Below are 16996 nucleotides of genomic sequence, written 5' to 3'. Positions count from 1 at the left end.
TCCAGGGTTTAAGTCTCCACCCTAGCTCCATGTGTGTAGAGTTTGCATGTTCTCCACATGTGATTGTGGGGTTTCCTCTGGGTAATCTCGGTTTCCCCCTCACAGTGCAAAAACATGCTGAGGTTGATTGGCGTTACCAAATTTCCCATAGGTGTTCATGTGTGAGTGAATGATGTGTGAGTGTGCCCTACAATGGGTTGGTGTCCCATCCTGGGTTGCTCTCTGCCTTGCGCCTGTAGCCTCTGGACGCCCCACAATCCTGAACAGGATAAGAAGTTTCAGAAAATGGATGGATGGATGATGCCTTGTTCTCTCTTTCCATTACCTTCCATCACAGACGTGCTAGATGAGCAGCTGTGGTCGAAATAGTCAAATTCATTAACGATTATTATTATTTTACCTCCATAAAAGTCCTAAAGGCAAAATGAGAATAGAAAACCTCAAACACTAATGACCATGATGCAGAGTGAGAGCTGGACAGTGAGGGAACTTTCTGTATTTTGTAAGTTGGGAGTGATAAGCACTGCATCAAGGCTGTAGACTGAAACTGAAACCCACTGCTCAGGTGCAGAACAGAAACCTGCCGCTGGCACCAAAATGTTGTCTGAATAGTTGACTAAGATGATAGATATCAGATCAGAAAGGTAAGATCTGAAACACAATGATTCATTGCTATATAATGTTTGTTTCTATTGCCATACACGTGCTGTCTTCAGCTAACAGATGAAATACAGGTTTAGTTAGACTGCCTGGCAAAGAAACGTCACAGTTTGAATTTAAGTACTTAAGAGCCAATGATTGGGTCATTATTACATCTCAGCAACATTATGCAGCAATAAAGTGAAGTCAGCTGAGTACCTGAATCTACTGAATGGACAGGTTATCCCATCAATGGATTTTTCCTTTCCTAATGGCAGGGGCGTATTCCAGAATGATAATCCCAAGATTCATCGGACTCGAATTGTCAAAGAGTGGTTCAGGGAGTATGAGGAATCATTTTCACACATTAATTGGCCACCACATGGTCTTGACCGTAACCCCATTGAAAGTGTTTGAGATGTGCTGAAGTATAGTTTGCGGAGTGGTTCAGCTTACCTATCATAGTTCTTGGCAAGAAATAAATGCAAATCTGGATGAGAAAAAATGCTGGGATGTTGCACATTCATCAGTGCATTGTTTCAATGTGCTTATGTACTGTAATCAAAGCTAAAGGCGGTCCAGCGAAATATTTAATCAGTTTTATTTGGCCAGGCAGTGTAATTTGCACATAGTGTACAGTATAAAACAACTGACACATAATGTATGAGTGATGTCCAGTCACTTTTATCCATTATATAAAAAGTCACTGTGATGTGATTTTTGCAAGCCCCATGTGCAGTAGATACACTATTGATGGCATCCTGACTAATTGTATTGCAGTATGCTTTGGCAGCTGCTCCGTAACTGACAGGAAGGCTTTGCAACGGGTGGTGAAAACTGTCCGACACATCACCGGTGCGCCACTCCCAGCCATCGCTGACCTCTAAAGTGCGAGATGTCTGAGGTTGGCTTTCACACCCCAACCACGGACTGCTTGCTCTCCTCCCATCAGGTAGAAGGTACAGGAGCCTGAAGTCTCATACCAGCAGGCTCAGGAGCTGCTTATTCCACAATACCAGCACCACGCTTAACTCTCAAACCCTGCACTACCCCCCACCTCCCACGCCCCCACACCATGCACCTTACTTGGGGGCTCACTGTGACCCCCCATCTGTTCTGTTTTGTACATAGTAATCATTTGTAAATCTCTGTACGTACAATATATCACATATAAAATATTCTTTCATCCCACCTGCATTTTATTCATGCCTGTCTTAATCCTCTGCACCTTATTTGTACATACTGCAGAACAATACATAATTTTTATCAGTGCATACCTCATTTTGCAAAAAAAAAAACAAATATCATAGTATATGCTCCTTCAAGTAAATATTGCCTTCGCAACACATTTTTTCTACTTTACACTGTAATAATTTGTAAATGTTACCTTGCCAGCCATTTTCTTTCAGTCTTTATGCATTGTACGTTTACTTATATCCCCTCTTGTAAATATTACCACATAAGCACCATATATTACTATTAGCACCTCTGGTTAGATAGAAAAACTGCATTTCGTTGTACTTGAACTTGTGTCATGTGCAATAACAATTAAGGTGAATCTCAATCCCAATCCCAATGAACCGCGGTTGAACTCCAAGGTTTACGGTAAATTCCTTACATTTTTATGTCATTCCCTATATGTTTAAGAAACGAGATAAGCCCTGAACCCCCGCCTTCCCTAAACACACAAGGTACTACAATATTGGTAGGGACGTGTACAAATCTACGCCCTTGCTACTGTGTTCTTTTACAACAGTTGATATGATATAAATGGACAGTAGGAAAACAAATAATTTTATGTGTTAGATTGTTGTGTAAAATCATTGTATGACATAAACTCCCGGTCATGTGTATATCTAGCAGCGGTAGGTTATCATGTCCTATTTTATACAGTACGTGGCATACTTCCATCACGGCAGTTTTAGCTGTGGATAATGTTACAGAAATTAGTAATCTAGCACCTTGCGCTTTAATGTAGATCCGGGCTTTTCGTGAAAGTCCCAGGAGCACAACTGGGTCCGGCGTTGCACCCAGCGGACTCCAAATCAAATATTTGGTTATCGTTACCGGTTATTTGCGCGTTTGTATTTTAGCTTTAGAAAAATCAAGATATTTTCTCTATTCATGCGCTCATTTTATTGGGTCAGGCGGCAGCAATAAGGAACGCGATGCTTGCGGGGCAGAGACGCAGGCGCCGCAGTAGGCTTTGTGGGCAGCGCCGCCGCTTTTCAGCACTGGGAATATGCGACCTCGTTTGTCAGGTGCACTTTGCTTTCAGGTATTCGTTTTACGTGCGATAACTGCATGTTTCATCAACCATCAGCGTTATGTCCGTTTCAGATTTTACCGTGGTCTTTGGTGATTGATCTGGTTAATGGAGCATAAGACACCCCCTTTGGAGATGAAGTCTGGGATCAAGGGATAATCAGAGAATATGGATGGACAAACCAGGCTATAAATATATTTAAACCGTGATGTCCCAATAATCTTTTAAAAATTAGCATGTCAGTTTCTTCGTTTTTTTTCTCGTTTTTTTTTTTTTAAACCCAAGATACTGCATTTGTGTATTTCTTAATATATATATTTTCGATTACATAATTTTAATTCCCCGTTGACTTAATTAACAAGCATACAGGTTTGATTAACATTCCCAACATAGGTCTTACTTTTTTTTAATGTGTATTCTTGCAGTGAGTATCCTTAGCTCGTGAGTGCGGTTCGGGGATGGCAGCTGGCTAACTTTAATTCAATGGGAAAAATTTGCCTGAGTGTTGTACTTTATCAATTTAACAACAGAAGACCGTTGATTAAGTGTATCATGATAATATATTAGCATACTATTTATGTATTTTAATGTACTGAAGTACTCAAGCATAACTATTAAAAAAGCGCCATTTAAAAGAGTGTTTGGAACACATTTCTTAGAAGTAGATTTTGTTAGGTCAATAATATATTTCTGTCCCATTTATGTGATACATAAGTGTATTTTTAGAATTCGTTCAGTGACCTTTAAATTTAATATAGACACAATTAAGTTGTGTGTGTGTTTGTGTGTGTATATATATATAAACATGAAAAAAAGTGTTTTGAAAGAGTACTACAACTACACTTATTTAATATTCCTGAAGTACACACTGAATTGTATTTTAGTATGACGAATGTCCCAAAATGACACTAAATTAGCATTTAGTGTATTAAACATAAATAAAATGTAAATAAAATACAACTTAAATATATTTAAGTTTGAATAAGTTATTCCAAAATGGTGTATTTGGTACACAATAAAATGTAAATAAAATGTGGTATTGATAACACTTTTTTTTTTAAGTGCACTTTTCTAAGTGCACATCAGTACACTATTTTCCACAAGGGAATATAAATAGTTTATTCATGCCCGTTGGGAAAAAAGGATCTCAGCTGTCCTATGTTGTTCTCTGTGAGACACACAGAGGCACATACAGGTGTGAGCAGGTTGTGGGAGCAATGTGGACGGTCAGACTCACTGGGGCTAAGGGGCCTTGCTGAGGGACCAAACAGTAGCATTACAGTAGTTTGCCAGCCGTAGGATTTGAGACGCATCCTTTACACTTGACTTGATTTTCCACACTATTTATTATTACAATGATGTATATTACCATTTTTGTATACTTACACATCCAATGTACAGTGAGTTTTACTACCATGTATGATTACCTACATTTTAAAATGATTGTCATAATATAGTTTTCTCTTATTATTTAAATAAAGCAGTTCCTGATAGCTTGTTTGTACAGTACGTTGAAGGTTTATGAAGCTGAAGTCAGCGAGACTTGGAGGTAAAGCGTTGGGTTGTAGTAAACCACGCAGTCCACTAGATGGCGATGTTGCTTAAATGGTGAAGTCAACGTGTCAGCAATGGGTGTTTTTCAATACCAAAAATTGTGGGGCTGTTTCCGAATTCAGGGAACGCATCCGTTTAATAAGGCTGCTTTAAAAGACCGATTGTGTCACAGGGGTGCGACAAGGGTGTCCCATTTTGAAGGCTCCTTCAAATGCAGCCTAGAAATGTGTTGTTCTTTTGCCAAGGTTCATAGTGCAATCTTACACAGGCTACAAAGATCGTGCCTTTAGAAGGATGCAGTCCATGAATTTGGACACAGCCATGGTTTGATAACTTTCCTCCTAAGAGTGAAGTTGGGGCTCCGTTAATCAGGGGATTGGTCTCATTTGGTGAGGATGCAACCTTGATAACTGGGGTGGGGCAAGAGGGACATCCGGGGATTTTTACCATCCTCTGTGTTTCTGTTCTTGGTATTGGAACTGGTCCTCAGCAGTGCGTTCTCTGGTGCGGCCTGACGTGGGTCTTGTGTGCTTTCATGCCCGGAGAAATGAGGAAATGCTCAGCGCGCTGCAGGCAGGCGTGCGGACGCTCGCTGTGGTGCATGATCCCATGAGCCTACAGAGTGCCAGCCAGACGGAAGCGCTTATCGCACAAGCTCTCCCTCATGCGCATCCACTCGTGCGCTGCCGCTCCCTGCCACCGTGGTCAGCGCGGCTACACGTGTGTGCTCTCAGGGTGTGTTTGGTGCTCAGGCGTGTCCACACGTGGCTGCTGCTTAGAGCTGTGGCTGCAGCGAGTGCAGACGTGGGCCTCGATCCGACGCCACTGCTGGAGGATCCACTTCTTCTGGAAGCTCTCATCACACATGCCACTAATGTAGCTGGACAGACGTGGTAGCCTGGGCGGGAAGTCCAAGATCCCCCATATCTGTGGCAGTGACAGTAAAGTTTTCTTGTCTTGTAAATGTTAGGTAGTGTTTTTGGTCACTTTGGAATTGCATAACATAATGTGACAAACGGTGAGGGCAGAATTGACCAGTGAGCAGCCAAGAGGCTATTGCCAGACTATTGCAGGCTACATATACAGTTGGCTTCAAAACAACAATGACCAATCACAAGGCTAAAAGACCCCAGCAGAATCTGTTGTCTTTATTTAGTTAAAACCATTTTCAGAGCCAGTCTAACAGTTCTGCTCTTCTTTTGTGATGTTCCAGTGTCAACTAGGTGTCCAGCACACAGCCTCGTTTTGTTTGCTGGTTACATTGTCCTTATGACCCAAGAGGACACTGAACACTGTGGATCACCAGAGACTATCTCTGCCTGAGATACTTTTCTTAGGTTTCTCAGGTTTAAAATTGATTATTATTATTCAAAATGGTAAAAACTGCCATGAGCACAAGTGTTTGCTGTTGGAAAACCACACTGTGGTTAACATTTTCTAGAGACTTCTACTTGAGCCAAATGCTAAAAGAAAACATTATTTTACAGAGATACTTATGACAAAGACCATTAGTTGAGTGACAGCGAGCACCACAGTCTACCCTGTACATGGCCTTGTGCTGCTAGTCCTATGATAATTGTCTGTAATGCAAAATTATCTTCTTTGCTAATAAAGATCAGTATACCTGTCAATGACATTAATGTTATTCATTAATTCCATCTGAATGCAATTGTTAGTGATATAGGGCATACATTTTGCCGTTTAAAGTGCGTGCCAAGGCAGCCACTTTCTGCCTCAGAGTGGGAGTGGCCTGGTCTGCATTCATGTCAGCGTGACATCATTCGCACAAACTCTGTGGACAAAGAGAGAGAAGAAGCAGGAAGGAGGACAAAGCATCCAGCAGTGCGTCAAAGTCTCCTGACTACTTACTCACTCACTGCTTTCACTTACTCTAAATGTGACTGGCAGTATTTTTCTGAAGTCTGTCTAACCTCCCTCCTCGCTCCCTTTGCTAACCACTCTTACCTTCGAAGTCAACCAGGCCGTCCCCATTGAGGTCCACGTCCCTCAGGATCTCATCGATCTCTCTGTGGTTCAGATGCTCTCCCATCAGCTTCTTCATGGCTTCCCTCAGCTCGGTCAGGCTAATCTGTCCGTCACCGTTGGAGTCAAACTGAGAGCGGGGCAACCGTAGAAGGGGGAGGAATCAAGACGAGAGGGGCAGTGGCGGAAGGACAGACACACACTTAAAAGCATTAGTTTCAGATAAAAAAAAAACACTGATTGACACTTGTAGCAATGGGCCCCCAAACTGAGCCTTCTTTAGCCCGTACCTCCCTAAAGGCGTCCCTCAGCTCCTTCACCCCAATCATGTCTGCAGTCTCTGCCAGCATCTTGGGTCCCATCAATTCCACAAAGTCCTCAAAATCCACTCTGCCGCCACCTACAGGACAGGGGGTTTTCATACGATCTTCAACTCAGCACTAGGGACCTTCACCTAATGCTGACATCTATCTTGAATAAACTAGGTTTAAAGTCACCACTACCAAAGTGCCAGGCGAGGGACTCACAGATCTGCTGACTCAACTCGATGAGCTCCATCTCTGTTGGCATGTAGCCCATGGTCCTCATACACTCTCCCAGGTCTTTGCAGCTGATAAATCCATCCCTGTCCTTGTCAAACTCCCTAAAGGCCTCCTTCAGCTCTGTGTCAAGGCAGAGACGGTGTGTGGGTTTTCTGAGGGTGTGAGGAGGAACACTAGGGGGCACTGTCGTGCAGCATTTCTGACAGTCACTGAGCATGATGCTTGCAGTGCTTGCAGTACCTTCGATTTCCTCTGGGCGCAGATCTCTGTCCTTCAGTGATTGAGGTTGCAGTGGGAGAGCAAGAGATTCATGCACATACAGGGATTTAGGAAGTTAGGCAGCTTTATAAACAGAAACAGGGAGGATTAGCATGAATACAGACAGACTGAGGTCACATTGAGGCTCAGGATTGCTCAGGGCACAGCTTACTATGATGGCTACATTCTGACAGCAGGTGGTGTTGTGGTTAACGCACTGAGTATCTTACTCTACAACAAAAGCTTCATGTCCCTGCCACTCTACGATTAATCCTTGTGTACAGATGGGTGTGGTGTGAACCCATACAGTCAGGATAGGTGTCTATCTGCAGCAGCAGGTGCCGGGACGCATGTGACGCGGGGTAGAACTGCAGCAGCCTGGCTGTGCTGCCACACACAGACACATACACACACAGAAGCATGTGGTGTCCTCCTCATGGTCATATCGATGCTGGGAACGGGTGCATGGGGGTCATATGACTCTGGTCATGTGACAATAAGGGAGGTGTACGGTAGCGCTGTCAGGGCAATGGACAACACTCACATAGACCAACGTTCTCAGTCAAAACAAGATCTGCACTTCAACAGTCACATATTCAGTTTAAAAAGCGCAGTCAGTGTCTTTGAGAGTGCATACGTACGAGTTGAGCCTGGGCGAGTCCCTGTCTGAGGAAGATGCAGGCAGGACCCACTATGTGGTGCAGCATGGTGCAGTTGTGGACCAGTATGGTCAGTGGGTCGTCAAACTCCTGTTCACTCCTTGAATCTGCTAGGGTGAGGTCCTCCCCATTCAGATGGCCCCCTGTCCAGGCCTGGGGTCCTTCCCCACCCCGAAGGAAGGCTGCAGCCAGAGGGGCTCCTCTCCCATCCAGGACGGCAGCCCCCTTTGAGGCCAAAACTGGTAGGTTAATACATGCCTACCTAGAGAAGCGCATGAGTTGATATGCAAGCAGAGCAACTCATATTGCAGACCCCCTGCGTAAATAATGCTCATACTACAGACCCCCTGTGTAAATAACAGAGGTGGACATTTCAGGTCAGGTCAGGTTGGGGAGCATGCGCTGATGCAGCACGTTGCTGCACCTGCCACACAGCAAAACTCCTCAGGATCCCAGCCAGCGATCCCCCAGGCAGATACATGGTCCAGTCCCACCCACGGAAATGGCTCCTTAGTCTGATCCAGCCACTTGGGTCCTCAGCAGTGAGGATCCTGTGAGCCGGATCACCCTCAGGGAAACACGCCACATGGCTGTAGTGCCATAACTGACGCTCCCTCACAATGCAGGTAATGTGCTTCATTCGGGACTCCTCTATCAACCACTCATTCAACACAAAGTCAAACCAGCAGTACCCATGGATTCTCCGAAGAGACACAGTACTGAAGGAGTCTAGTCTTCATCTCAGCTCACTTCATAGCGTCCATGTCTCACAGCCATACAGCAAGACAGGGAGCACCAGAACTCTAAAGACTTGGACCTTCGTCCTCTTGCAAAGATATCGGGAGCCACACACCCCTTTCCAGTGACCTCATGACCCCCCATGCTCTTCCAATCTGTCTGCTGATTTCATAGCAAGAGTCACCAGAGACATAAATATCACTGCTGAGGTAGGTAAACCGCTCGACAAGGTCGATATTCTCCCCAGCAGACAGACACACTACTGATGGCTGAGCCTAAGAAGTCATTAAAGGCCTGGATCTTGGTATTTATCCAGGACACCCGCAATCCCAGACACTCAGACTCCTCGCTTAGTCTCTCAGGAGCCCCAGTCAGAGCCTTCATTGACTCCGCCAAGATCACGGCATCGTTGGCAAAGTCAAGATCAGTTCATCTTTCTTCACCAATGGACACCCCACAATAACATCCAGGGTGCCCTGCGAGATGAAACACCTCCTTCTGGGAACACTAGCAACACCAACACAGCCCTCGGCAACCTTCAGGGTCTTATCATGGAAGGTCTCCCACATCACATTAGAGTCAGCAGTCACACCCAAATCTGCAAGTTCCTCACACAAACTACATGCAAACTCATCAGAAACAGCCTGATCTTGGAGTCTGGCTAAGTCCAGCCTCATTCTATTAGTAGGTGGTTGCCTACTGAATCTAAGATGAATCTTCAGAGTAGCAACAACAAGTCTGTGATCAGAATTCACAAATTGGGCGTTTCTGTAGACCCTGCAGTTCTGCAGGAGCCTCCCGCATCTGCCCACAAGGATGTGATCGATCTCCTTCACCGCACCACCAGGATTGGAGTACAAAGTCCAACGATGTAGCTCAAGGTGTTGGAACCTGGATCCATCAACCCGCAGCCCCTGACGTTTCCCAAAGTCAAGGAACATGGAGTCACTTTCACCATGGTCTCCAGATCCATAGGGACCAACATAATCCTCATAGCGAGCCCTGTCAGTGCCAGTGGTCGCATTGAAGTCACCTTTCAACCACCGAGTGAAGTTGCAAGTAAAATGTCTCAACGGGACATCACTCACCATGGTCGGAGCATACACTGAGACAACAGACAAGACACCCAAGGATGGCCTTAGCCTGAGTCTCATGATACACACATTGAAAGGAGTGATATCAGACACCATTGGAAGGAGCCAATCCGCTACAGTAACAGCTACTCCCTGAGTGTGGCAGACATCAGACCGACCAAACCAAAAGTAGGTATATCCACCTGCAGAGATCTGGCCTCTCCCCGGGCGGCGTACCTCAGAGAGTGCTGCCACTGAAACACAGAATCTACGAAGCTCCCCCCACAGCAGAGGAAGACGTTCCACGCGCCTACCCGGATGGGTCGCCTCAAACTGGGACCAGAGTGCCGCCAAGCATCAGGTGACTCCTCAGCACCACACCAGCCTCGATCCCCAACAGGCCTGAGTTTCAACTCATCCGGGGATGGGGCTCCCGAAGGCTTTCCCCCATCCCCTTCATGGTGCATGCAGCTTTCCTGCGGGCGGCTACATCAGAGCTACTCCCGCGGAGAGCAGAAGAGTGTTTAAAGAGCTTGTTTAAATCGAGCAGTTGTGACTTGTTTTACAGTGGCTGGAGTGCCAATCGCGCCACCAACCCTCAAAAAAATTGTTTCCCTACAAGTTGGAGGACCGCTTGCAGGGCCGGATGCAGTTTAACGTCGTATGCAGGACAGTTGAATATTCTGTGATTGTGACTCTTTATGCTCAACTGGTTGGTTGAAACAAAATCCCGGTTTGGATTTTCACTTTCTGGACCTTAAATGTCCACCTCTGGTAAATAATACTCTTACTGCAGACTGTATAAATAACATTTATCCTGCAGACCCTCTATGTAAATACCCCGTATACTGCAGAACCCCCAATGTAAAGCTCTGGAGGCAGATTCACGGGCCGGCTCCTGTCAGATGTACCACGGCCAAAGCTCATTTCGGCAATGATAATAATCCAGACGGACAGGGATAAAGTTATTTGGCAGCAGTGCCCCGACAGTGTGAGGCCGGTGATGTGGCTTCATGCAGCTGACAACTCGCTCATGTCTGCCTGCCTCCCCGAGCGGCTGATTTGTAGTGCATAAAGCTTGCCTGCCATCATGTGGTTTGTGTCTGCAGGTCGTCTCTTTTCGATGTTTCTGATGCTAACTGCTCACCCAGTCTAATTATTCTCATTCTTTTGTTTTGCATGGACTGACCATAAATGCTCTCTAACAGGAGTTAATTCCCCTGACCTCATTAATTCAGATTTCTCTTATTTGTGTGAGAATCTCTTCTGTCAAGACTGGTTTGTATCGGGTTCTGGCTTAGGGTGAGATATAAGTTCATTATATCAAGATCAAGGTGTTTTTAAGTAAAGCGCCAAAGGAAGAACTGAACACAGTGACTTCAAAACTGTCCCGTACAGGCACATGGACACCAGAAATAGCGGTAGGCATCTGTTGTGCTCTATGGACAAGTGAACCTCTATACTCACACGATGAGGAACAGCAGCTGTGGGACCTGCTGCCTTCTTAGCTGCTGTCAGAATGTCAATCTTACCTTCTTCGTTTTGCTCCTATTTGTTGGCTTTGTTATATTTCCCATCCTCCTCTGCCTTCTGTCTTTATCTCCCCCTGTCTCCCTCACTCCCTTCCTCTTCCTGCTGTGCGGTCTTTCTGTCCACTTCTGTTACATAAACTTGGCGGTGTTAGAATTTGCTGTAAGTGTGACCATTTCTTCCCATCCAGGAAATGGCAGATGAGATGACAGGTGAGATATAGTAGATGATACTAATGGCTGCAGCGGATCTTCAGGTTTTCAACATGGCAGCATTGATGCCCAATATCATGTCTTCTGGATATCAAGTACAGCTGTAGAAAGTTTCTAAACTGGACTGTAATGGTAAATTTAATGATGCCCTGTGCATCTGTAGGCTCTGTAAATTCTTGTTTGGTCTCTTTCACGATCACTCCCTCCATCCCTCTATAATCCCTCCCTCACTTTTACAGTGCAAATGACCAGCAATAGAAGAGAGAGAGAGAAATAGAGTGACAGCGGATTTGGGAGGAGAAACACTAAAAAGCCCTTTAATCCATGGAATTTCAGATTAAAGAACAGGGAGAAAGTTGGACTGCAAGACTGTCACAGTGAGCTGTACATATCCTGTCTGTCAGCCTGTATCAGTGAGCTGTACATATCCTGTCTGTCAGCCTGTATCAGTGAGCTGTGCATATCCTGTCTGTCAGCCTGTCACAGAGAGCTGTACACATCCTGTCTGTCAGACTGTCACAGAGAGCTGTACACATCCTGTCTGTCAGACAGTCACAAAGAGCTGTACACATCCTGTCTGTCAGACTGTTAAAGTGAACCAGTCAGCCCTGTAATTAATTCAAACACAAATAATTCAAACACAAAGCTCTATTTTATAGGGGGGGGGGGGTGAATGAATCCAATATAAATATTGGGGGGTACACGTCCCACTCCCCTATGCCCCGTGGTTCCTACGTGCTTGCCCCTGCCCAACTTGCTGATTTCCCTTGTGTTGTCTTTCATAATGCTCCGCCAGCAGACGATAGCATAGTTATGCTATGGAACATTCCCTGTGGTTTGCTCCACTCATTAAAAGACAGCCACACTGTGTTACACTGGTTAGATTGCACTGGTAGTGGTGTGCGCTGCAGTACCTGCAAATGACCACAAGATGACAGCCTCATACAGTACAGCTGTACTGTAAATGCTTAATTCAGATATACAGATAGAAGCCATTCAAAAGTGCTCAGTTAGAGAAGAACACATCATAAAAGTAGCATAAAGACTGAAGCACACAAGCCTCTGCAGATTCAATATCAATTTCAATCAATATATTTTTACATAGTTACATTGTCTCAAAGCGCTCCACATTATCCCTGCTCAAAGCCCAAAGTACCCGGTGAGCTAGCCTGAGGCAACAGTGGCAGAAACCTTGGGAGGAACCTAGATGGAAGAAACCTTGGGAGGAACCAGACTCAAAGAGGGAGCCCAACCTCCAGGGGAAGGGGAATAGAGCAGTGTCACTCCAATACACCTGTCTGTGTCTCTCCCTCAGAGCCCTATCGGTGGGCCTGTCTATGTCTCTACCTCACAGCCCTATCGGTGGGCCTGTCTGTGTCTCTACCTCACAGCCCTATCGGTGGGCCTGTCTGTGTCTCTACCTCACAGCCCTATCGGTGGGCCTGTCTGTGTCTCTCCTTCAGAGCCCTATCAGCCGGCCTGTCTGTGTCTCTACCTCACAGCCCTATCGGTGGGCCTGTCTGTGTCTCTACCTCACAGCCCTATCGGTGGGCCTGTCTGTGTCTCTCCCTCACAGCCCTATTGGTGGGCCTGTCTGTGTCTCTCCTTCAGAGCCCTATCAGCCGGCCTGTCTGTGTCTCTACCTCACAGCCCTATCGGTGGGCCTGTCTGTGTCTCTCCTTCAGAGCCCTATCAGCCGGCCTGTCTGTGTCTCTACCGCACAGCCCTATCGGTGGGCCTGTCTGTGTCTCTACCTCACAGCCCTATCGGTGGGCCTGTCTGTGTCTCTCCTTCAGAGCCCTATCAGCCGGCCTGTCTGTGTCTCTACCTCACAGCCCTATCGGTGGGCCTGTCTGTGTCTCTCCTTCAGAGCCCTATCAGCCGGCCTGTCTGTGTCTCTACCTCACAGCCCTATCAGTGGGCCTGTCTGTGTCTCTCCTTCAGAGCCCTATCAGCCGGCCTGTCTGTGTCTCTACCTCACAGCCCTATCAGTGGGCCTGTCTGTGTCTCTCCTTCAGAGCCCTATCAGCCGGCCTGTCTCTGTCTCTACCGCACAGCCCTATCGGTGGGCCTGTCTGTGTCTCTCCATCAAAGCCCTATCAGTTGGTCTGTCTGTAATGGATTAACCAAGTCAGAGTATAGTGACTGCAGAATTGTCTGACAGACAGGACACTTAATACCCTTTTAATCGTCTTCATTAGGCCTCTCTGACTTGGTGAAAAGCCCGGAGCTGCAGTCCAGTGACATTTCTGCTGTCATCATTTAGTAAATGTGAGGTATTCAGTTCATGTAATTTATTTCATCCATTTTTTTTTGTTCTTTTTAGGAGAATGGAGGGTCAGATGACTCCATGAGTATTCACACACTCACCACTTTGCTGTTTCAGCCATTTCGGCCTCTGGGTCAGACTGCAGTGCTTTAAATACCACACCCCTGCTGGTTTCCTCATGACAGCATAGCACTCAGGTATAGCATGCAGTACACTAACCACCAAGCCACAACCTTACACACCTACCTGACCAAATACAGAGGCGATGATGTGCCTGAACCTCCTCTTCTCCTTGTCATCGCCTCCCTTAGGGGCGCAGGCCAGGCTCTGGGTTTTGCTGTGGGGACGTCTCTTGTTGCCTCCACCTCTGCCTTCGACACTCATGCTGGAACAGCTACTCCACCTTCGCTGCTGCTCATTGTTGCGCTTCATAAACGGCTGGGAAGTTAAGGGAGTGTCTCACTGACATGCCAACTGACATTCCATCACATGCTAACTTATATCTCATCACATGCTAACTGACATGCCACCACATGCTAATTTACATGCAATCACATGCTGACATGCCATCATATGCTAACTAATGTGCCATCATATGCTAATTTACATGCAATCACATACTAACTGACATGCCATCGCATGCTAACTGACATGCCATCACAGGCTAATTTACATGCCATCACATGCTAACTGACATGCCATCATATGCTAATTTACATGCATCACATGCTAACTGACATGCCATCATATGCTAATTTACATGCCATCACATGCTAACTGACATGCCATGATATGCTAATTTACATGCCATCACATGCTAACTGACATGCCATCATATGCTAACTGACATGCCATCGTATGCTAATTTACATGCCATCACATGCTAACTGACATGCCATCATATGCTAACTGACATGCCATCATATGCTAATTTACATGCCAACACATGCTAACTGACATGCCATCATATGCTAATTTACATGCAATCACATGCTAACTGACATGCCATCATATGCTAATTTACATGCCATCACATGCTAACTGACATGCCATCATATGCTAACTGACATGCCATCATATGCTAATTTACATGCCAACACATGCTAACAGACATGCCATCATATGCTAAGTTACATGCCATCACATGCTAACTGACATGCCATCATATGCTAACTGACATGCCATCATATGCTAATTTACATGCCATCACATACTAACTGGCTTACCTACCTTACTCAATGCCAAACTCACACATGGACCCCCGCACATCAGTCGGCGACAGACAAAAGCTCACTCACACTCACAGAAGTAAAGCTGAAGATTCTCACGTGCTGCTAACAAAGACCCAACCATCTCCTTTTCATTCACCATGAAGGCAGTGACATATGCAAAGGCTCACCCGTTATCTGCTGATCTGAACAGGCAGAGAGATACGGCTGGTTTACACACACCATCTCACCTGTTTAACTGCCTTGTTTGAATCCTGTGGTCTGTCCATCCCTTTCACAGCCAGTTCTGCTGGAGCATCTGTCCACGTCGGTCACATACACGCTGTCCTTTCCCTCTCCCTCTCCCCCCCCCCCCCCCCCCCCAGCTGCTCTCCCTCCCACGCTCAGTCTCTTCTTCCTCTCTGGCCAGTAAAAGATGCTAATTCCATACCCATGTAAAAGTGATGTCCTGAAAGAATGTTTACATATACAAAGAAACTTGAAGTGAAATGTTAAATGAGTGAAACCAGAAAACGGGACAGATGGATTAGCTGAGTATACTGTACGTGTGCTGCCTACATATAATAAGTCAACTATTAGTGACAAACACCGGCGAGAGGTGCCTGACAAAAGCTGTCCGCACACTAAGAGTGCTGGAATATTCTTCACCGCCTCCTTCTTAATAAGGAGGTAGTGGGCAGGGATCCTCTGACTGTGTTATTGGGATTTTGTTGGATCACAGTGAATTTCACCCAATGTATTATTCACTTCTTAGGCCCTCTGGGCTGCTCATCACTACCACACTACTCATCTCCGCTGCGCTCCTCATTGCACACCTGGCTCCTTATTGTCTGCCCACAATGCCCCTCATTGCCACCAGGCTTCTCATTTTCTACCCTCCAGGCTCCTCATCGCCACCAGGTTCTTCACTGTCTGTCCACCACACTCCTCATTGTCTGCCCACTGGTCTCCACATTATCTGCCCACTGCTCTCCTCATTGCCACCAGGCTCCTCATTGTCTGCCCACTGCACTCCTCATTGCCACCAGGCTCCTCATTGTCTGCCCACTGCACTCCTCATTGCCACCAGGCTCCTCATTGTCTGCCCACTGGACTCCTCATTGCCAGTGCTCTCTTCATTGCCAATGTACTCCTCATCACTACCGTGGTCCTCATCACCGACCCGACGTGCTTCTCATCACCACTGTAGCATGCCCCTAATTGCTGTCCCAGTACACTTGTCATCGCGACCTCCCCCCTCCATTAATCCCTTGCTTCCTGTTCTCTTTTGTCCGAAATCCTCTTAGCGACCCCCATTCCTATTGTTCCCTTATCATCTCTCATGGCCAGCATCCCCCCTTCGGTCCGCAGCCCCCCAGCAGGTTTTCAGGCTGTATGAGGGGTCAAAGCCTGCTTGGCACAGATTAAAGCAATCACAGGGATGAGCTCATCGCTCGTCGGATTACACTTTTATATGCACGGTCTCTAATAAATGAAAAAATAAGAGGAAAAGATTTAAAGAAATAATGCGGTGTGAGGCAGTGCCTTGGAGTTCTATTAAAATCCCCCCCCCTCTGATAAAACACAATGTGAGGGGAAAAAAAAGGTATAAATGAATGCAGTGAACAGTGAACAGTCAGTTCTTGAATCTGATGTGTTGGAAGCAAGAAAAATGGGAAAGTGTAATTATCAGAGTACCACTGACAAGGGCCAAATTTTGTGGAGTCCATGCCTTGACAGCTCAGAGCTGTTTTGGTGGCCTACACAATATTAGGCAGGTGGTTATAATGTAATGCCTGATAGGTATATCAATTTGTGGGGAAAGAAGATGGTGGCAAAATTGCACAGCATCAAGAACAGTTCTGCCTAACGCCACCAGGGGGCGCTCATGGAGCACCTTTAGTCGCTGGGTTATTTCACCACGGTGTGCTAGAAGGTGCTGCAGCAGATCCTTCCAGACGTGCCAATCCCCAGCCACTGCCACAACACTGGATTTGCTCACTGCAGCCCCCAAATAAAAGTTCCATGATGGAAATCAGCCTGCACATTTGCACAGTCTTTTTTG

At 46.1% G+C, this 16996-nt stretch overlaps 1 protein-coding gene across 3 annotated transcripts; it reads right to left on the bottom strand.

The window, feature by feature from the left end:
* Nucleotides 1–5609: 5609 nt before the first annotated feature.
* On the bottom strand, nt 5610–15291 carry LOC125720661 (calcium-binding protein 2-like). 3 transcript variants are annotated; one of them, XM_048996382.1, is made up of 8 exons: nt 15183–15291; nt 13970–14161; nt 7884–8126; nt 7225–7255; nt 6970–7104; nt 6733–6842; nt 6425–6572; nt 5610–6251 (listed from the first exon to the last, which is right to left on the bottom strand). In XM_048996382.1, the coding sequence occupies exons 1-8, from the start codon at nt 15219–15221 to the stop codon at nt 6226–6228; spliced, it is 924 nt and encodes a 307-aa protein (XP_048852339.1). In that variant the 5' UTR covers nt 15222–15291; the 3' UTR covers nt 5610–6225. The 3 variants fall into 3 exon arrangements, with proteins under 3 accessions (XP_048852339.1, XP_048852340.1, XP_048852341.1); XM_048996383.1 differs by having other exon boundaries at nt 15123–15188; XM_048996384.1 differs by lacking the exons at nt 7884–8126; nt 15183–15291 and adding an exon at nt 14954–15095.
* Nucleotides 15292–16996: the final 1705 nt, after the last annotated feature.

Source organism: Brienomyrus brachyistius, chromosome 25 (assembly GCF_023856365.1).
Source record: "Brienomyrus brachyistius isolate T26 chromosome 25, BBRACH_0.4, whole genome shotgun sequence".
In the NCBI taxonomy this organism is placed as follows: domain Eukaryota; kingdom Metazoa; phylum Chordata; class Actinopteri; order Osteoglossiformes; family Mormyridae; genus Brienomyrus; species Brienomyrus brachyistius.
Note: the sequence above shows the minus strand (reverse complement) of the source record. Positions and strands in the feature narration are given on the sequence as shown.